The sequence below is a fragment of the Sapajus apella genome, unplaced genomic scaffold (genome assembly GCF_009761245.1).
Source record: "Sapajus apella isolate SASKATOON/1434 unplaced genomic scaffold, GSC_monkey_1.0 scaffold22, whole genome shotgun sequence".
Classification (NCBI taxonomy): Eukaryota; Metazoa; Chordata; class Mammalia; order Primates; family Cebidae; genus Sapajus; species Sapajus apella.
In genome coordinates this window covers 6,138,588-6,161,448 of record NW_022436962.1, presented here as the reverse complement: position 1 = coordinate 6,161,448, position 22,861 = coordinate 6,138,588, and the positions used below count along the sequence as shown (strand labels likewise).

The following is a 22,861-nucleotide window of genomic DNA, read 5'->3' as shown; positions in this document are numbered from 1 at the left end:
TGTGTGTGTCTGCCTGCAATACAGTAAACCAAAGAGACCTTGCTGGGTGTGTGTGTGTGTGTGTCTGCAATACAGTAAACCAAAAATGTTATGGGTTGTGTGTATATGCAGTTCTGCCCATGGTCAGAACATTGTATGAGATGACCTTCCAAGGACCCTTCCCCACCTTAAGACTGAATATGTGGAAAGTACTGACATCTGAGGAAATCAAAAGGACTAGCAATCAAATTACTGCCCAGAGTCAGACAAAAAGAATTTATCATCAAGCTGGGAATGGAATGTGGCAGAACTCCCTCCTTCTTAAGATGGACTTTTTCCATTGGCATGAACAACAAAGTTAGAGAGAGTCAGAAAGAAGAGATGAAATGGGGGAAAACAGACGTGCACATACCCGTTTCTCCATCTCCAGCACTGATGATCGGTCAGAGGTCTTTTCTTGTTTTTGCTGGTGCAAATGGAAGAAAAACAGTTGTTACTTAAGTTGTCTCAGGGCCAGTAGAACGCCCAGTCTAGTTCAGCTTCACTACTGGACATCTAGAAATAAACAGTAAAGCTTTGGATTTCCCCTAGAGCAGGAACCCCCAGCAAATAGGTTCTGATAGATCTCTAAGCCTAACATTATCACCTCTCTGAAGTTTGCAGGATTCCCTCTGAGGAGGAGAAGGCAGTAGTAGTATTCCCTGAAATTACAAAGACATTACTCACAATACACACACTCTCTCTCTTCCACTAGGTCTTCAATGCTAATTATAGTCTTATATCTCACCATTCTTCTCCCCTCTTCATTCTATGAATAATATCACAACCCAGAGGAAATTAAAAAATGGCTTTTCTTTAAAAGGCTGGCAGCTCCTGAGCTTGAATGCCTAAGGCCAATGGCACTTGTCTAAATAATCGCCTTTCCCCTATTCTTTCTGTTTTCGGAATTAATACCATTTTTCTTTTAAAGCAGTGGTTTTCATATGTGGATGGGCTTTTAGGGGTTCTTAGGAGTCCACTCATGGCATCTGCCTTGCTTTGAACAGAGGTACTCCACTTTTATCTGTCTTAATATTCAGCTTTCAGATAAGGTAATTTTATTTGAATAAAAGATTTAGAATGTTTACTTTAGATCATCTTTGACTTAAATTTTGCAGAGGCGCTGAAAAGATTTAGCTTCATGGCTAAAAACCAGAATAACCTCAGATAATGACCCTTTCTTAAAAAGGGAATGAAAAACCCTTAAGTCCCTTTTGGCTGTAGGGTCACAGAACTCAGCAGAATTTCTAACATTCACTAGACATTTAATAACTGCTGGGTGATTATTTTTATTTTGCTTAGTGTCATGCAGAGACAATATTTAAATAAATACAGAAATTATGCTGGTCGGCCAGATGCAGTGGCTCACACCTGTAATCTCAGCACTTTGGGAGGCCAAGGCAGGCGGATCACGAGGTCAGGAGATCGAGACTGTCCTGGCCAACACAGTGAAACCCCGTCTCTACTAACAATACAAAAATGAGCTGGGCGTGGTGGCGCGTGCCTGTAATTTCAGCTACTCGGGAGGCTGAGGCAGGAGAATCACTTGAACCTGGGAGGTGGAAGTTGCAGGGAGCTGAGATTGCGCCATTGCACTCCAGCCTGGTGACAGAGTGAGACTTTGTCTCAAAAAAAGGAAAAGAAATTATGCTGGTCTTGTTGCAGTGATTTTTCTTTCTTTCTTTCTTTTTTTTTTTTTTAATTAAGGAATGGCCAGAACTAACAGTAAAACTCAGAATTCTGTCTCCTGTTCCAGGCTTTCACCTTCAGTTCAGAAGGGCATGGCCATCTGCCTTTATGCTGCATCTACTATGAGGCAGAAGGGAAAGAAAAAAATGCAGAAATAGATTCAACAGCTTGTTCATATTCTCATAAGTCTTTCTTTCCTAAGCCTAAGGAGCTGTAGAAGCTGTGATGATTTCATGATTTTCAAGGTTTATATACACAAATAACTAGTTTTTTGTTTGTTCTGTTTCAAATTTTGACTCCTTTAGAGTATGGGTGGATCGTTTATATAAAAATATTGTGTATGCTCATATGGTAACTGTCTCCATACAAATGTGTGAGGCTGACAAGCCCTCCCTCCACTGTCCTGCCAAACAACTCCATTTTTGGTAAACAGCAGAGACTCAGTTTGCAGCAGCACCATTTCTTCTGAATTTCAATAACTTGTATTTGGCAAAACTAAGTATATTCTGACACACCCAGCAAAGCAGTTGGCCGGAGAGTAAATGCTTTTCTCCAGCAACTGGAAAGGCTGATTTTATTTTCAATGCCCTCTGTGCAAGTCAATGTCAGCAGCTTGTTAGACTGCTCACTGTTATAAGGCACGGGCTGGTGGAAATGCTGAGAACCCCTAAAGGTCAAGACATATGCTGTCAGAAGCTTCTGCTGAGGAAAGTGGGGAGCAGGTGAAACTGCTCTTCTTGTGGTTCCTCACATGACTGCATGACTGATCCTTAATTTTCTGTAAAACAATCCTAGTAATAACTGATGAGAACCAGCATAAGATCTGTATTTACAAACCACTGCCAATATGTGGCACCATTCAGAATAAAAATTAGTCCCAGATTTCTTCTGAGGGTCTACTGTGAATGAGACATTTTTTTTTGCCTGGATTAATAATGTTGGAGTGAGAAGAGACCTTAAGATTTATTCTGTCCACCCACATGCCTTAAGGCAGGGTTATAACTATGTATGTATATTTTTTTCTTTCACATTTAGAAACCTACTTTTCTTATTCCATGAAATCACTTTAAGCCTAGTTATTATCTATCTGTGTTGCAGTAGGTCTCAGGAATTTCTAGTAGAGCCATGTTGGGCTACTATAATCAGGAAGAAGAGGGTGGCTCTTCTAAGCTGACAGGCAGTTCACAGGACAGGCCAACCATTTTGTACCTGGGCAAGCCCTGCTCCAGAAAGTGAGCATCCTGGCTGTCTTGCTAGGGTTCTACGCAGCTCTGTGGGGGTGTCTTGCAAGTGTTGGCACCCTCCTGCTCATCCAATTCCAGAAGGGTTACAATAGGATGATTAGAGGGTACTCAGCTACCCCTGCCCTCCAAACTCCATGTACTTGGTACCGTACAACCCTAGCATTTTAGTCTTTGCTTTTTTATAGCCAGTCATATTGCCAGAATGACTAGCCACCTCTGGTTTTCATTTCAAGCCTTCCTGGTAAAGAATCATTTAACTTCAGCTTTCAAATTCTGAGTCCCCAGGCATTCTAGGAGGGAAATAATAGGTTTCCTGTTAACTCAGCAATAACCTAAGGCAGTGCTTGCTTTAGCTTTCAGCAGTTTGTTTCACTGGTGATGAGGTTATTACCTCCAGCATCCTCTAAAGCATCATCTAATTAAATCAGACCTGGCAGTGAGAGGATATGGGTTATTAGTCTTTCTGCCACTAATATTCCTTATTTGTAGGCTGAAAAAGAGTAGTGGCTTGGGGAGATAACATATGCTACAGAATCTTTGCTTTGGGACTTAATCCTATGTTGTGACACCACCTTTGCCTTTGATTTGTTGTATGGCATAAGCAAACCACTTATTTCTCTAGGCTTAATTTATTACCTCTCTGCCCTAGGTTTAATAGTGTCTTGCTTGTCTCTCTACCAGTGGTGATGTGTAGATAAACTGAACTGAAACATAATGAACAAGACAAGAGAAACTGTCTAGGATTAGCTTTGTAGTTCTGGTTTATACTTTTCTACTAAGAAAGAAGTAGATGATGATCTATAGTATTAATAATTAGAATTCAGACCATCAGGAATTGTTCACTGAATTATCAGTTTTTAATTTTAAGTTAAACACTGACTGAAACCTAAAATCAAATTAGAATCTAAGAAGCTTCTATGTCATTGCCCCTGAGAAGGCCTGATCTTGACTCTATCTCACTTCCTGACCCTTACAGCCCTAGTCCAGTTTGCTTCCTTACATCAACCCTTGGTTCCCATCTTTTTTCTTCTTCTTCCCTCTTACCTGGGCCACCTTCTCAAGCTTGGATTTTATATCTGCTAGCTCTAGCTGGGCCTCCTGAAGTTTTGTTTTCAGTTTTTGATTTTCAGTCAGGGCACTCTCATAGAGCTAGAGGAGGGCGAAAAAGAGGATCAGGGCTCACGTTAGAATTCACACCATTTCATCACTTGAGAATGCCCAGGGCTCTGTGCCCCAAGCCACCACTGTATAGTAGATAGAGAAGATGAAGGAAGTGTAGGGAGCAGAGTACATTCAGCCAACTGGTCTCTTGCTTTTTCAAAGTGATGAACACAAAGAGAATGACGATGCTCCAACTTCAATAATGTTAATCTCTGGGGGAAAAACAGTCATTCCATTTTATCCTATGGGACATTTTCACTGCTCAAAAAAACAATGAAAAAGAGAATTATTTTTTTGGAACCAGCCTAGCGTGTGTATTGATTTTAGTCAAGTTCTGCTTAACAAAACATTAACAGAACAGGAACTCTTTATTCCCTTTTGAGACAGGGTCTCCCTCTGTCACCCAGGCTGGAGGGCAGTGTCATGACCACACCTCACTGCAGCCTTGACATCCCAGGCTCAAGCAATCCTCCTGCCTTAACCTCCTGAGTAGCTGGGACTACAGGCATGAGCCACCATGCCCAGCTAATTTTTCAATATTTTGTAGAGATGGGGGTCCCACTATGTTGCCCAGGCTGGTGTTGAACTCCTGGGCTCAAGTGATCATCCCACCTCACCCTCCCAACATGCTGTGATTACAGGTCTGAACCACCATGCCCGTCCTAAACTTTTCTTAACAAAAATATTTTTTCCTGGTATCTCAAACACCTGAAAGGGAAAGTTTTAAAGTCTACTCTTAGAGCTAGGTACTATTCTATAAGAACAAAGGAAATAAACTTGTAAAGTGATGATGATTTTCTTTTTTCTTTTTTTAACTAACACAAAGTAGTATTTAGTTGATATTCACAGGACCTTATTAGAAGCACGTGTTTGTTAAAAATAACAGTCTACCACATGATTCTCAGGGACTCAGAGACAGCATTAGGTTTTTAAAATCCTTTTTATAGTCTTAATTTCTTACACTTCCAAATATCTGATTCTATGTATTTACTGCACTAAATATGTCGCTGGGCATGGTGGCTCACGTCTGTATTCCTAGCACTTTGGGAGGCTGAGGTGGGAGGACTGCTTGTTGCCAGGAATTCAAGGCCAGCCTGGGCAATATAGTGAGACCCAATCCCCACAAAAAAATTAAAAATTTAGCCATGTGTGGTGGTGCATGGCTGTAGTTCTAGCTACTCGGCAGGCTGTGGCAGGAGGATCCCATAAACCCAGGAGTTCGAGAGTGCAGTTGGTTATGATTGCACCACTGCACATAGCCTGGGTAACAGAGTGAGACCCTGTCTCAAAAAACAAACAAACAAAACACACTTCAATATATGAAGGAGTCCTTAGCTTTTTGCAGAGGAGAAGTAAACCCAGAAAACTGCAAGGAATTATTACTTATCTTTTCTTCTGATTATTCAAAACTACAGTAATTTTTCTGGGTGCAGTGGGGAAAGGCTGAGAGGTTTATACGTCACCCAAGAACTGGAAAATTGAATAAAGAGCCTACTTTTTTATAATCTCTGTTGCTGTCTTCTTCTACACGGCTGGTCAGGGTGGCTAGACGGGCCTCCCGGGCCTCCCGACGGGCTCTTGCTGAAGCCCGGTCACCATAAGAATCACTGGTTGTAGGATTACTACCTCCTGATTCCAACCTGTGGGAGATAATATTAAAGGTAAAAATTGGTTTTGAGAACAAAGTGGTGGCGGGCGGGGGGAGGTAATGCTCCAGGGGAGTTTGAGCCTTTGCTAAGTATTTCAGAGCCCTGGCCAGAAACAACTCATAACATTCTTTCCTTCAATCCTCTGCCAGCATTCCCAGACCTCAGGGCTAAACTGCACAAGCTTGGAGAGGGAGGCCGACCATCATTTGCCAAGAATGAAGCTTATCGAAAAATTAGTGGTTTGGACCTATGTGCTGACTTAAATCTTAAGAGCTTTTCAAATTAGTTTAGGATTGAACAGCTTCCCTCAAAAGTGTGCTTTCAAAAGTTAAGGTTTCTTGAATTTCAATGGCTCTTGGAAAAATGATTACAATGAAATGTCACTGAATCAGAAACATATGGACTTAGAGATCTGAGCTGGAGGTTGAATAGGAAAGAAACAGCCACTAAGGGCATGGTACATACGTCTTTTAGGTGCTCTACAGGTTTTCTGGAATCCCAAACATTTTAGGGATACTAACACAGTGCCCAATGAGCTAGTTTTCTACCATTTTATCTATACTCCACATCAAGAGTGCTGTGCCTGTGATTAGATTTTCTACGTATTTTAGTAACTGAGCTCTTAGAGTTGATAGCGTTTTTATTTCCAGTATTGGTAAGCTCATTAAGAGAGGGATCTCCCGGCTGATTACCTGTTTAAGTGTACAGCTATCACCCTAATCCTTAACACTGTTTTATATTTTTCTCAGACTTTGCTCTTAACAAATTAAAAGGCAGCACTTATGAAACTGAAATCAGCCCTGCAGAGTGCTACATCCTGAACTGGGATGGTTTGAAGAGTCGCAAATGTGAAACTTGCATCTGATGTGTCTGTCCTGTGGTAGATACGAAGATGAAGTAAGTACTAGAAGAGGTAGAAGGGCAGTAAGGAAGACACAGAGAAGGTAGAGGCAAAGTAATTAGCTCCTAATAACAATACACTTTTCATTTGCAGAGATGCTAAGTCCCACGTTCTTCAAAACATTCTTTTTCTTTTTTTTGTTAATAGAAATCTCTTTATTGAGTTTCCTGATTATAAAAGCCATATATGCTTGTAAAAAAGTTAATACTGAAGTATGTAAAGTTGTAAGTGACAGGGTCACCCCATAATCCTACCTAAGAAATAACCACTTTGGCCAGGCATGGTGGCTCAAGCCTGTAATCCCAGCACTTTGGGAGGCTGAGGTGGGAGGATCACAAGGTCAGGAGTTTGAGACCAGCCTGGCCAACATAGTGAAACCCCATCTCTACAAAAGATATAAAAAATTAGCCAGGCGTGGTGGCAGACACCTGTAATCCCAGCTACTTGGGAGGCTAAGGCAGGAGAATAACTTGAACCTGGTAGGCAGAGGTTGCAGTGGGCCAAGATCACACCATTCCACTATGGCTTGGGCAACAGGGCAAGACTGTCTCAAAAAAAAAAAAAAAAGAAAAAAAAGAAAAAGAAATAGCACTTTTAACTGTTTAGTTCATACCCTTTCAGAATGTCAAGTATATCAATATGTTAAAATACATATTTCTATAAATAAATTCAGATAATATACACTGCTGTCTAACTCCTCCTCCTCTCTATACTTACCACTATGATTGTGGGCAACTTGCCATCTAAGTAAAAATAGATTTGCCTCATTAAAAAAAAAAAAAAAAGACTGCAGTCTTCTCCATTGCATGCCTGTAAGGTAATTTAACTAATCTTCTATTGATAAACACTTAGATTTTTCAAAATCTTTAGCTATTACAAACAATGCTAAAATGAGCAGACTTATCCATAAACCTTAGTGCCTTTGTCCAATTATCTTATTAGGATAAATCTTAAGATTTGTTTGGTCAAGGGGTAAATATATTTTAAATGCTGATATATATATATATTGTCATATTGTCCTCCAGGGAGATTTAATCCTTTCTAATCCAATAGTAGAAATATGATATGTCATTAATTTAAATATTTTATTTTATTTATTTATTTTGAGACAGTCTCGCTCTGTCACCCAGGCTGGAGTGCAGTAGTGTGATCTCGGCTCACTGCAACCTCCACCTCCCAGGTTCAAGCAATTCTCCTACCTCAGCTTCCCCAGTAGCTGGGATTACAGGCGCACGCCACCCTGCCTGGCTAATTTTTGTATTATTTAGTAGAGATGGGGTTTCACCATATTGGCCAGACTGTTCTCGACCTTCTGACTTCGTGATCCTCCCACCTTAGCCTCCCAAAGTGCTGGGATTACAGGCGTTGAGCCACTGTGCCCAGCTAATATTTTAAAATCATTATGAATGATCAATATCTTTGGTTATTTATATTTCATTTTTTTTGTTTGTTTCTGAATTGTCAATTCATAGCCTTTGTTCAGTAGGGTAATCATCTTTTTTTTCTTATAGTGGGGGAGCCTCCTATATAGTAGGGCTTTTAAAACTAATACAGGCTGCAAATATTTTTTCCTCACTTCACTTTTTGTCTCTTTATAGTGTCTTTTACTTAGAAATTTTAAATTTTAGATAATTTGATGATTTTTATCTTTATGGTATTGTCAGAGGCATATGAACCAGAGCAACTCCATCTTGAATAGGGATTGGGTAAAATGAGGTTGAGACCTACTGGGCTGCATTCCCAGACGGTTAAGGCATTCTAATTCACAGAATGAGAGAGGATGTTGGCACAAGATAGAGGTCATAAAGACCTTGCTAATAAAGCCGGTGGCAGGGCTGCAGTAAAAAGGCCAGCCAAAGCCCACCAAAAGCAAGATGGCAACAAGAGTGACCTCTGGCTGTCCTGACTACTACACTCCCACCAGTGCCATGACGGTTTACGAATGCCATGGCAGTATCAGGAGGTTACCCTGTATGGTCTAAAAGGGGAGGCATGAATAATCCACCCCTTGTTTAGCATATAATCAAGAAATAACCATAAAAATGGGAAACCAGTAGCCCTTGAGGCTGCTCTGTCTATGGAGTAGCCATTCTTTATTCTTTTACTTTCCTAATAAACTTGCTTTCACTTTATGGATTCTCCCTGAATTTTTTCTTGAGTGAGATTCAAGAACTCTCTCTTGGGGTCTGAATTGGGACCCGTTTCCAGTAACGGTATCACACTTGAAAAGGCTTTTCCTATATAAAGATTATAAAATATTCTCTTCTGCTAACTTTTATGATAAAACACTTTTCTCTTACAAATTGTAATCCATCTGAAATCCATTTGTTTGTTTTTTGGTATGGCTGAAGGGAAGGATATAGTTGGTCAAACAGTCAACTGTCCTAATGATCACTTATTGAATAATTATTTCCTCATTGAGATGAAGTCACCTTATACATGTGATTTTTTAAGGGCTATGGATTGTATTCCATAGGTCTCTTTGTTTATTCTTGAACTAGTGCTTCACTGTTTTAATCAATACAGTTTCACAGCATACTTTGAAGTCTGTGAGGAAAAGTTTCCTTTCACAAATCACCATTATAAATACAAGAGAGTTCACAAAAGATTAACTACAGTAAAATAACACTCTCCAACAATTTTGCAAAACTAAGTAATTTTCTGCTAGGTTAGAAGTAAATGATTTGTCTTCAGCTGCTGCCTGCTGAGAGGACAAGCAGAGGAAAAACATATGTAAAATTTAGAATTATTAATAAGGCAGAACCAGCTCAATACCCAACAAAGTATAAGGAAACTCATTTGCCCTATGCTCCCATAACCACATCTTCCCCCAGTTTCTTAATTTACCCATCAGAGGAACAGTAGAAAAAGAAAGATTCCAAGTTTTGGCTCTGTAGTCTATTATTTTTTATTTAGTTTCTTCTTTCAGAAGATCAGTTTTGTAACCTTAGATACTAGGTGAAAAACTGCAAAGGGTCATTCCCCAACCTTTGATATCTTTTCTTAATTTTTCAGCAATTGCAAAAGAGGTCTTTAGTTCCTTCATTCAACAAACTACTAATGAGCACCATCTAGGCACAAGGTATTTTGCTGGATCCACTATTAAATAACAGTATCTAACCTCAATCTGAACCACCAAATTAGGTTAACTGCTCTTCTTTGTGCTCAGAACACCTGTCATACTTTTAATGGGCACTGATTAAGTTCTATTGAAATGATCTGTCTCTCTAGTGGCTCACTAGCTAATTGAAGGTTAAGGATACTGTCTTATTCATGTTGTTTCCCTAATACCTAGCATGGTGCCTGGTACACTGGTGCTTTAAAAAAATTAATCTAGTGGAAGTCTACAAGGTGAATTGGAAAGAGGAGAATCTGGAGGCAGGAAGGTAAATTATTGTGATGGCTGTGGAAATGAAAAGGAAGGAAAGGATGTGAGAAACATTACTGAATTATTACATACAGCTAGGTTTAATTAGACATGCATTCCACTCACAAGTATTAAGCATGCATATAAAACAGGCTGAGTTCTTACCTAGAAAGTCTTTCATGCTAGAGAAAGGAGACAAAAACAAAAACAAAAAAAGAAAAAAGAAAAGAAAACAGCATTAGCAAGAGACTGATTTGTATTATTTCCATCTATAAATGCACTTTTCAAATCAGATGGCTGAATTTCACAGCTGGAGATGTGGGTGCCATTTAAGAAAAGCAATCAAAATTGACTACACAAAAGGCAACAGCCCTAGTTCACACTTCTTTGTATGCCATGACTTACTAGATTTGAGGCATCAGGGCCAGCATTGTTTTAAACTGGAAGTTAGTAAAATGTAAAATGATTAAAAATTTCTTCCCTCCCCTCCCCCTCCCAACTAACTAGCCAGGCTTTTGTTCTAGGAGGGACTCATTGACTTTCTATGTGACATTTGGCCTCTCTGGATCTCAAAATTCATTCTATTAATTTCCTTCAGTTCACAAACTCCCAACCTTGCCCTGAGTGAATACTGCAACTACAAATATTAAAACTCAAGAGACTTCCTCAGTTTCTCCCAGGTTGCTAGTGAAAGTAGAAGAGTAAGGGAGAGGGGAGAAACTCCCATCCTAGTCCCTAGGATGCTGGTAAAAACAAAGTACTCTGAGGTCTCAAATGAAAGGAGTTTTATAGATACAGCCGGTAAGCTTGGTCATTGTAAACAAATCAAACAACAAAAAGTGCTTATGTCTGTGTTTGATATTTGTTTTTACTGTAGATGAACTTTACCCTCCTATCCCTTCATTCTTTTTTTTTTTTTTAAGAACTCTGGCAAATAAAAATTCAATTGATTTAAATCCATTTAATTATTTTTTTTTGAATTGTTAAACAAAATCTTCAAGACAGACAAGAGGAGGAAGAGGAAACAAAGGTCCAGTAATCTACAAAATGGATAATGAATCCTTGAACTTTTGAGGAGTTGCTTAATGACACTGCTTTGCATTAAACAGTCCCTGGAAGCCACTGGTTTGTCAAACAACACAGCAGGACAACCCAATACACCACACCCTACAGCTGTCCAGGAGAAGTATACAGTGACAGCACATCTGACTAAAGAGGACTGAACAGAGTCACCTTGATAAAAGATGGCATTTCTTAATGCAATCTCTCTTTAAATTAGGGATTGTACTCATCAGAATAATCTCGCACACTTTTGCAAAAGCCTCAATACTGGACATTCTGTTTCAGTAGGTCTAGAATGCAGCCTTCCTATATGTATTTTTAAAAAGTACCCCAGTGATTCTGCTGTACAGCCCTGGATAAATACCACTGTACTAAATGAAAGTTTTTTTGTTTTGTTTTGTTTTTTAACATGGAGACATGCCTCTATTTGAGGTGGGAGAATCATTAAGACTCATTAAGTATATGGTATATTCTCATACATTGAGTTGAGAATACTGAAAGTCGGAAATCTAAAATTCAGGACAATTCCAGGCATTTTTCTTGTCCCACATTTATATACCTAATCGCCAGTGGCACTCATATGTATACCCCACACTATCAAAGCCTACTTTCTCAACTTTAAAGTTTTTTTTCTTGATACCTTTTTTCAAAAAAGAAACTAAATTTTAATCACCTCTCAAGAACTAACATATATATTGGGCTGGATGCAGTGGCTCACGCCTGTAATCCCAGGGCTTTGGTGGGCTGAGGCAGGAGGATCACTTGAGCCCAGGACTTCAAGACCAGTCTGGGCAACGTGGTAAAACCCCATCTCTACAAAATAATTTTTAAAAAGTTAGCTGGGCATGGTGGTGTGCACCTGTGATCCTTGCTACATTGAAAGCTGAGGCAGGAGGATCACTTGAGCACAAGAGGTTGAGGCTGCAGTGAGCTGTGTTCAAGCCACTGCACTCCAGTCTGGGTGACAGAGTGAGGCCTTGTCTCAAAAAAAAAAGTATGCAAGTGAAGTTGAGATTCTGGGCTATGGGTTAAGTCACTCATCAGCTTTGTGAGAAGACCTAGCATCTAGGTGAATTAAAATTCATAGTCCAGGAAAACTAGTTACTGCGACATGTCAAATACTTGTGAATAATTGAGACTGAACTCCACACCAGCAAATGCAAAGCATCTATTGTATTTAAGAACCCACTCTGTGCAGAGCCCTGTAGAGAAGGCACTGAGGAAGAAGCAGACCAAGTTTCACCACAGAACCAGGAGAGCACTGTGAACATAATTAACAAGTTTGCCTGAAGCAATGTAGGAAAAAACATGAGAATATGTGCTATGGAGATAACAGTGGTAACCCATTGGCTCCAACTAAGAAAACCTAAAAGATATGAGTTTTGGGATGATCATATTAGAGAAACACATACAAACTCACATTTTTTTTTTCCTGGTAACAAAGACCCAGAATAGATACATACATTTAAAAAAAAAACAAAAACATACTGTTATGGAGGGAAAGTTTCTCTAAAATTCCATCTTATTCCTAGTTATATTTTTAGTACCTACAGGGCCAGAACACGACAGGTGTTCAATAAACACTCACTGAACTTGAGGAGGGAGACCCAGGCATTTGGGATTCCCTCCCCCTCTGTCATCCACTGTGCATCTCAATAAAAGAGAGAGCAGGCCAGCTGGTGCCTCCTGAATCTCCTTCCTGAAAACAACAGGCTAGGCCTTGCGGAAACTCTCCAGAAGGCACTATTTTTACTTAAAACAAGATCAAACCAGAAACCTTTTCACATGTGAGTCCTAAAACTATGAACCTAAGATTCTTCCACGTGTAACATCTAAAGTATAAGCCTATATAAAGGCTGAACTTCCCTTTGTTAGACGAGCTTGGCTGTTAGGCACCTATGCCACCTTGCTCCCAGCTGAAATAAATTCCTTCCTCCTGTATTCGGTGTCCAAGAGATCCGTTTCCCGCGGCCGCTCCTGCTACAAACTGAATTGTTAATGCTTCTGAGAAGTGTGCTGCCCTTGGCTGGACCTGAGTTCAAATTTCTGCTCTGACATCTAGCAATGTGACCTTGGCAAGTTACCACTTATTGTACCAGTAAGAATTAACTATGATAACTACAAGGAAGTGGACTCTTAAAATGTCAGCTTCCCCCCACCATTCCTCTGCTTTCATTTTTTAAATGTAAGAATATTAAGAATATTATATTAGGCCAGGTGCAGTGGCTCACGCCTGTAATACCAGCACTTTGGGAGGCTGAGGTGGGCAGATCACTTGAGGTCAGTAGTTCCAGACTAGCCTGGCCAACATGGCAAAACCTGTCTCTACTAAAAATACAAAAATTAGCTGGGTGTGGTAGCACATGCCTATAGTTCCAGCTACTTGAGAGGCTTAGGCATGAGAATTGCTTCAGCCCAGGAGGTGGAGGTTGCAGTGAGTAGAGATAGCGCCACTGCACTCCAGCCTGGGAGACAGAGTGAGACTCTGTCTCCAAAAAAAAAAAAAAAAAAAAAAATATATATATATATATATATGGGCTATTGATGCTGGTTAGAGTAACAAGGTATGAAGTAACAAAGCTTCAAACTTTTGTTTAAGGGAACTGAGTCCACATGCAACCAAATAAAACAATAATTTAGAAGGCCATTTAGTTTCTCTCAGTGATTCTGGGTAGAATGGCCTTCAAATTATACCCTTCATATGGGAATAGAATTCTTGACACTCTCTCCAAAGATGGACTTTCCACACCCTCTTAGGTATGGAAAAATGACCCATTTACAATCAAACTGGTCCCTTGGGTTTTCTTTTTCTTCTTCCTATTGAACTGTGATCCCATGTCTGCATGGTGTGCACAGACTGAAGCCTAACTTTCCGACAATTAAATCATGCTTATTTGCTGACTTTTCCTTGAAATGTGAAACCTAACTTGAATTTTTTTTTTGTTTTGTTTCTTTTTTGTAAATATATTTGTTGGGTAAGATTTTACTGTATCTTTAGCTTTAAATTCTTCTGTGTAGACTGGCAGCTGCCTCTATGATGAAGAAACAAGTGTTTTTTGTTTTTTCCATTAAAACAGGAAAATTAGGATTTTACCAAGCATCAATCTTAGCTATTATCTATATATCAAATGCTAATAATTTCCATTACTTTATTTGTTAAATGACATGTAATTAATTCTTTTCATTTAGAATGTTCTGGAAGCACAATTAAGCCAAGAAAGTTCTCAGACAGACATGTGACTGTAGAGTATGGCTGTGTATACTGTATGAACTTCACTGAGGAGGTTGACATAAAATACAAACACTTAAAAATTAAAAAACAGAAAAAATAGTTAGCACTATCAAGCAGCAATCAGAAAAAGCCCACAGGGTTCCTGGATACGAAAAGGCAGATCCCAGAGGGTTTTCAAAAGACCTGAATTAATTTTTTCACCGAAGAGAGCTCATGGAGGAAGGCAATGATAATGGTGTTCACACTTGTGATTGCCACATCAGTTTTTGTCCATATAGACTTACTGTAGGAATAAGGAGGTATTCCCTACAGCCACCTAGGAAGTTGATGACTGATACTCTTTTGCTTGTTAGGAGTAACTAAAAGCAAACACCAGAGTCTGCTGCTTATTAGCGTTTAAAGGCTTGTTAAGATTCCTGGTTAAAAATTTCTTTTTGGGTAACCTTTTATAAAATGTGTAGGTGATGAGTGATCCAGCAGACAAGATGGTAGACAATTTACCTAGATCCAGATATCAGAGAAAACAGAGTTTGCAAGTTAATCCTCGATCTTTCCTCTAACATTCCCTCCAGCTTTTACCTGATTTTTGGAGCTACGTGGAATCCTTGTTGTTACTGCTGTTGTTTTCAAATATTATTGTCTTCAGGGTCTAGCCTTAGCAATATTCTGGGGAAGTCAACCCTACCAATTACAGGAGAGCGTATAAATCTCCTAAAACCTCAGAGATTAGTGAGATGTGGATGCAGTAGAGGTAACACAGTTACCTTGATACAAACAATATTATTAAGGAAGAAAACTGGACTAAGGGTGACTTCCTCTCACTGTAACAGAAATGGTTTCCTTTCAGGTTTCTAGCCTAAAAAGAGTAAGGCAAGATAGCTTAAAAGTATATAGGGTTTAATGTTTAATTCCCCCAATTCTGATAAAATGGCCTAGGTTTATAGATCACACTTCCTAATTTTCACTGGTGGAATACCTCTAGAAACTATTGTTTTGCTTGGCTTCTTGATACCCTGAATAATCTGGGGTTTGATGAAAAAACACAAGTTGGATTTAGGGAAAGAGAAGTCGGAGTTTCCTAGGTAAAGAGGCAGAGTGGCTGGATTGATACAGAAGATTTAACTTTAATTTTTCCTCTTCGTCCTGCTGTCATTCAAACTAAGCACAGATCAAATCAACTGTTAGGCTGACATGACTGCCAACCCTGCAGGGAGACTACCAAGTAAATCTAGGGAGCAGGAGGTAAGACAAAGTGGGAGTTTTGCCTAAATGATCTCAGGGGAATAGTGAGCCAGGAAGTGACATCAGAAGAGACAAGCAGAACATAGGGTAGGGAAAGAACACGGAAGCTTCTCCCAGAGAAGAGGTCAGCCAAGTGGGCAGCAAATAAGGGGAAGTCCTAGAACACAGGGCTTAGGGACTCCAGCCAAATCGATGATCCTTCAGAGGCTAGGAATGTGGAATGTCTGTGCTCTGGGAATGGTCCCATCCTTCCATCCTCTCACCTCTGTACACTCCCTCTCTCTCAAAAACAAGTTATTCTACTCTGTAAGTAGAGTCTGAATAGCTTATCTGCACATGATGATATCATATATTTTAGAAAAGGCATCTTTTATCCAATTGATAGGTTAATTTACAAATTTATTATGTTGTATGTGCCAATCTGGAAGTCTTAGAACTTCTACAAACGCTTTTGTTAAAGATTGTTTTGCTCTACCTTCTATTGAAGACAAATGATGGCAACTAAAATGAGACTCTCTGGTGTGTCTGAACTAGATAGAAACTGTTCAAAGAAAGAATTACTTTCACAGCTTTTATGGCCCCATTGGGGGCAATAGATAATGTGCATGAGACTCTGGAGGAAAAGAGTCTAAAAGCTGCTCGGAAACCAGTATGAACACAGAGAGTAGAGGTAAAAAGAATGATTAGCTAGATAGACCACAGTTTAAAAAATGTCCCAAAACTAAGAAGCAGGCTTCTTCCTTTCATACCTCTTGAAATTCTCCCATAATAATCTCATTGCTTGGGCCTGTTTCTAATAAAAGAACAGAATGAAGATCACCATTAATTCAGATGGCAATCCTAGAAAGGGACAGAAACCGGACTGGTTTTGATTTGTGAAATGTGTAGGTCCCTCAAAACATCAGAGACTGGCTTAGAAAAATCCCTACAAAAGCTTTAACTTGAAAGTTATCAGGAGTTCAGGAAGGCACATAATTAAAACCAAATTCCTTCTACCAAGTTTAAAATAAAATTGTGGCTCAGGAAAGCTGGGCCCAAGGGAAAGGAATGAGACCAAGTCACATGTCCGCTGCCAAGGCTGAAACTGGTTTAACTCATGTTCCTTTTGGAGTCATGGCTTGACCCCACAGCAATGGGAAAAAACTTCTATTTACATTTTCCCCGATGAGGGACTAAGCAGAAGGAACATTTTATATTATGTTCTTGTGTACTAGCTGAGCCAGGAGAAACAATTTGAGCTATTCTGGGATGGCCTACAGAAACCATTTTCTTTCCCTTCAGTGCTCTCAGAATATTGACTGATGATGAATATGCCAATAATGTGAGTGCGGCTGCAGCAAGGACCCTTCAAATTTTCAGAGGTACTACAAACCTCATGATGGTCTGAGTTAATTGCAAAATAGTATAATTTTGTAACTTTTGAGTTTAAGAGTCATTCTGGTTTTATATGTCCAAGAAAGACAAAAGTTTTCCAGCCTTCTATTTTTTTTTTAGACAGTGTCTTGTTCTGTCGCTTAGGCAGGAGTGCAGTGGCACGATCTCGGCTCACTGCAATCTCTGCCTCCCAGGCTCAAGCGATTCCCCTTGCCTCAGCCTCCTGACTAGATGGGACTACAGGTGCACATCACCATACCTAGCTTATTTTTGTATTTTAGTAGAGACGGGTTTTACCTCGTTGGCCAGGATAGTCTCAATCTCTTGACCTCATGATCCGCCCACCTCGGCCTCCCAAAGTGCTGTGATTACAGCCGTGAGCCTCCATGCCTGGCCCCAGCCTTCTATCTTAAGAAGAGAACTCTTCACAATTTAAACAGACGAGATTCTTAGGAAACTTGAAATTAAGAGAGTCTACCAGTCTCTGACTTTAAAGTGGAGCCTGCATTGTTCCAGTAATTTATATGGGGATCCTGAACAACCTGGAAATAAATGTGAGGGTAGAACAAGAATTTCCAAGATTTTTGCAAAGATGTGACAGTAGGAGACAATGACAATAAGGCCTATGCTGGTATTTTTGTATTTAAAAATTAATATTTCCTTAATATCAAATTTTCAATTTCATTGTTTTCTTTTTTTTTTTATAGACAAGGTCTCACTATGTTGCCCAGGCTGGAGTGCAGTGGCTATTCACTGGTGTGATCCCACTACTGATCAGCACAGGAGTTTTGACGTGCTCCGTTTCCCACCTGAGCCGGTTCACCCCTCCTTAGGCAACCTGGTGGGCCCCCACACCCAGGAGGTCACCATATTGACGCCGAACTTCGTGCGGACACCCGATCAGCATAGCGCACTGCAGCCCAGAACTCCTGGGCTCAAGCGATCCTCCCACCTAAGCCTCCTGAGTACCACCGCGCCCGGCATTTTTTTTTTTTTTTTAATAAAAGATGGGGTTTCACCATGATGGCCAGGCTGGTCTTGAACTCTTGACCTCAGGTGATCCACCCACCTTGGCCTCCCAAAGTGCTAGGATTACAGGCATGAGCCACTGCACCCGCCAATTTCATTGTTTTCTATTGCTGCCAAAACAAAATTTAGTGGCTTGAAAATCCATTTATTATCTCACAGTTTTGTAGGTCAAAAGTCTGCACAGCTCTGCTAGGTTCCTACCTCAAGTTCTCAGTGGTCTAAAATCAAGGAGTCTGCTGCTGGCTTTTATCAGGAGTATCTGAGGAAAGATCTACTTCAAGATCATCCAGGCTGTTGGCAGAAATCTAGTCCTATGTGGTTTCAGGTACCCACTGCCTTGCAGGGTGGTGGCTGCTTACTGCTTGTAGAAGCTCCTATATTCCTTTTCACACACCCCCTCTGGTTTTCAAACCAGCAATGAAGCACTGAGTTCTTTTCACACTTCACATTTCTCTGGCTTCCCCTTCCATCATCTGCTGAGAAGGCTCTAGGCCTTTACAGACTCATGTGATTAGCTCAGGCCCACCCAGAAAAAACCTCCCTAATTTAAGGTCAACTGTGCTATGTAACATAACAATCATGGGAGAGCTATCTTGTCATACACGTGGGGTCTAGAGATTAGGTGAGGACATTTTGGGGAGGCATTTTAGAAATTCCAACTATCACAAGGATCCCCCTTAAAAAAAAAAAAAAAAAAAAAAAAGGTCTAATTTTTCTGTAACATCCTAAAAGAAACATCCATAGTACATGACCTCTCAGATGCACTGGGTGATTACATACATTCAGAATCAGAGCAGTACCAAAAGCACTGTCTTACGCAGGGAAAAAAACAGGCATCCATGTGACCTGGTATACGTATGTGTAAAAGAGCATACTTCCAAGGAAAAATTAGCTTTTCAAAGCAGGTATTAAATCACATATGTCTTCATCATAAGTCTTGATATACAACTACTCAATACATACAGAACTACTTAATATATACAGAACAAAAACAGTTAAGTATAATCAAATATAGTACTTACATTCAGTTCATTTTATAAACATTTCTGAAAAATCTCATATGGCAGATTGTGACTACCCTATCAATTTAAGGCATGTAAAAATGATATCATGTAATGCCACCTCACATACTGCAGTATACTTCACTATATTGTAAAAGAAAAACCATTAAATTCATTACATGATAGAAACAGACTCATCTTTTGTTGTCTCTATTGTGCCACCTAATATTAGAATTTTAAAGCTCTTAGCATCTCTATGCAGGCCTGTACCTCCCCTTTGTGAATATTCCCAGCTTCTGAAGAATTTCTGGATCTTTTGGGAACTCACGTTATGGAAGGAAATATATGGATATACTAAGGCCTCCATAAAATATGTAAGGCAAGCCATTTTATAATTCATAAAGTCTTGTGATTCATAAATGCATTTGCAGGCTCAGGCATACTCTCCATCTAGCCTTTCACATGCTGTGTACCACATGTGATGAAAATGACCAACAGGGGAATGAGGAGCTCTAAAGCTCGTGTGGCTTTAGCATGTGGGTCACATTTCTCACATTTAGTATCTATTTTTACTTTTCTCATGGCTTGGAGTTTTAGGTTCACACAGATGTGTGCAGCCATCTGAAACTATGAAATACATTCAGATGATTTAAAAAAAAAAAAAAACAGCCTCATCAACACATGAGAAAGGAAGCCTGATCAGTCCCCCCAAAAAGAGTCTAATAATACAGCATACAGCATATCATAAATTTTAAAAATCCTTACTTAGGCCTTAATCCCCCTGTTTGAGTTTCACTCCATTTCTCTAATGAGATTCCAGGTCTCTCCCCACTAGTCTGTCAAGGCTCTTCAATAGATGATGTTACTGACCACCATTATACCTCTTTAGGAAGTAAGTTTTCCATGAAGCCTGAGAAGAGATAGGTTTTTTCATATGGTAAATGTCATTCTCCAGCAGCCTGTTTGGGTAGCAGTCATTTTAATTTTATTTGGACTAGGCTGTGAACCAAAACTTATGCAAAGGAATTAGTGAGGCTATCCAGATCTCACATTTCATGAGAAAATAAATATTAATACTTGGGACCTAAGTAACATAAGATAGAACTTTTTATTTCTGAGCAGATTCCTCAGAAGGTCAGAGTCTTTCTTTGTTTTGGCTTTTTCTCTTTCGATTCTCACAAAAGCCAAAATATTAACTCACATATTTTAGAGCGACAGATATACTAGCAAATTGCAATAAACAGGAATCTGAATTGACTTGGGCAGACTTATGGTTAGCCTTCATATTAGAAGTAAGATTCTCAAATGTGTGGCCTCTGAATCCTTTCCAGATGGCTAAATGGGATAGGAGCTGAGAGATCAAATCTCAGGCAGCAGCATTCATTCTATGCATTTACATTAAGTACCTGTGTGTGCCCAGCCTTGTAAGTAGTACTTAGAGGAATAAAATGGACAATTACAGAATATAAGACATGGTTCTTTGATCTCAAAGAGCTCTTCTTTGAAGAGGAAAGATAAGCACACCCATAAAACAATTAGAGAGTAATGCAAGAAAGTAATTGATTGAATGGAATCAAATGTTAGATCTTCTAGTATATACAGTAAATAAAAAGGAGTAGTTAGGAAAGAGAGAGACCAATACTGACTAGACATTTTTGCCAAGGCAATAATGGAAGGAACAAGCCTAGTGGATACATCAGCCTGAAGTTTGAAACTGGGTGGTCAAGAAAAATGACACTGTTATGTGTGACTTGTAAGTAATCTTACATAAGTTGGGGCCTTGCGAGAGCCACAGTTATCTCAAAGTGCTACTCTGCCTTGAAAGACAAAGTTGAGAAGGATAAAGAACCGAAGCTTTCTTTGATTCTTCCACTTTCATACCCCCAACAGGGAACTTGAGTCTTCAGATGCACAAAGTTCTTAGGATTTCCCAGAGCAGAACAGGTATTTTAAAATGCAGACTTTGGAACAGGGGATGCTTTTGTAGTTTATTTTCTTGGTTTTGGCAGGGAAGGGTCTCCTCAGATGAGAAAAACCTCAGTAATTCAGGCCCTACTAATTCAGAACTTGTTATAATTTAACAGGTCCTGAGTTTTATCATAGATACTTATAAGTACTAAAATGATACATATACATCATTTTATATATGATATAGGAATGAGAGAGAAAGACTCACTAAGTGTACTGGCATGATCATGGCTCACTGCAACCTCAACTTCCTGGGTTCAAAGTGATCCTTCTGCCTCAGCCTTCTGAGTAGCTGGGACTACAGGCATGCACCACTACACCTATTTAAAAATGATGTAAAATTCTGACTTTGGCTGGGCACAGTGGCTCATACCTGTAAGTCCAGCACCTTCGGAGGCTGAGGCAGGAGGATCACTTGAGCTCGGGAGTTTGAGACCAGCTTTGTCAACAGGTTAGTGAGGCCCCAGCACACCTGTAGTCCCAGCTATTAGGGAGGCTGAAGCAAGAGAATTGCTTGAGGCCAGGAGTTCAAGGTTGCAGTGAGCTGTGGTGGTGATACTTCATTCCAGTCTTGGTGACAGAGTGAGACACTGTCTCAAGAAAAAAAAAAAAAATTCTGACTTTTTACTAATCTAGGTTTAACTGTTCCTGTTATTCTGTTACATTTTTCCTTCTTTAAGATAGCTTTTGTTGTCACCATCTCTCTTTCCAAGTCAGATTTAGTAGTCAGGGATACTGGTAATAATTTAGGAGCTATTGAATGAAGAGACAGTAGTTCCACTGGAACGCCTACACATCTTACTGGTTAACACTGAGGCTCTTGATCCAGACTGCTAGCTCCAGCATTTACTAAGTTATGCGATCTTACATGATTACTTAACTTCTCTGTCTCAGTGTCCTTGTCATTAAAATGAGATAATGGTACTTGGTGTTTACAGTTATCGAATGTATTAAATGAGACAATAAATGTAAGTGTTTGGTACAGCACTGACATAGAGTAAATGTTCAATAAATGTTAGCTATTGATATTACTACAGTTTTCCTTGCTTTTTTTCTATTTTCTCTCTTGTCCCACTTTGGTCTTTCGGTTCTCCCAATTCTTGTTGGCTGCAAGAGGAATAAGCTCAAATAAGTTCCTCAGCACTCAAGTAAAGGGTTTTGATTATTTGTAGATTTTGATTATCCAGGCTAATTCCTACTTCCCTTTCTAATCTACACACATGTAAGGTCATTATTTTACTGTCTGGATGGATATATGTCCTCTCAGACAACCAACCATGTAAAGTTGATTTTGGAAATCAATGCAAAACATTTTTGAAAATGCTATAATATAGTCTCATCTATTTTACAATTTAATTTAAATCTAGAATATTTAACTTTTCATACAACTTCTAAAATAGCCACTTGCAATTTTACATGCAACTCCTATCAGAAAATGTTGCTTTCACAATGAACTATGAAGAGGCTGAAGTCCAGACATGCTTTTGGAGTCTTTACTTCATCATGTCCATTGGTAGAACTCTCTGCATGCTGTGTAACCAAAAAAGGCTCTTGGGTTTTGGAGCTGTTATGAGAACTGACATCCCAGTTGTGGATAACCATCACCCACTGCATGATAACCAAGTCAATAACAGAATAAAAAAGAAGCTTACGAGTAATAAAAAGCTGATGGAAGCCAACTTTGATTGTTTCCCTGTGGTCTTCTTACTGTAATGAATTGCCAGCTCACCCAAATATTATCAGATTAAGAAAAGAAATTAAAAACCGACGCTGAATAGTCTGGGAACTTTTCCAAACTTTAAAAAATACTACCTTGTCACACAGCTAGTTGTGTACTGAAAACAAAACTAGAACCCAACATAAAACTCATAACCAATTGACCATTAACTAAATTTCTGGATCTTTTGAGAACTGAAACTTATCA

The 22,861-nt window shown here is 39.5% G+C and overlaps 1 protein-coding gene across 11 annotated transcripts in view; it reads right to left on the bottom strand.

Moving 5' to 3' along the window:
- PPP1R12B (protein phosphatase 1 regulatory subunit 12B) overlaps window positions 1-22,861 on the bottom strand; it is a 243,447-nt gene that overhangs the window by 20,120 nt on the left and 200,466 nt on the right. For 10 of the 11 annotated variants that reach the window (XM_032288759.1, XM_032288762.1, XM_032288757.1 and 7 more), the window contains 4 exons: window positions 10,195-10,211; window positions 5,608-5,752; window positions 3,996-4,100; window positions 392-445 (listed from right to left, as the gene is read on the bottom strand). In XM_032288759.1, coding sequence (XP_032144650.1) covers window positions 392-445; window positions 3,996-4,100; window positions 5,608-5,752; window positions 10,195-10,211 — 321 coding nt within the window. The remainder of the gene's footprint in view (window positions 1-391; window positions 446-3,995; window positions 4,101-5,607; window positions 5,753-10,194; window positions 10,212-22,861) is intronic. The other variant, XM_032288758.1, reaches the window with a different exon arrangement.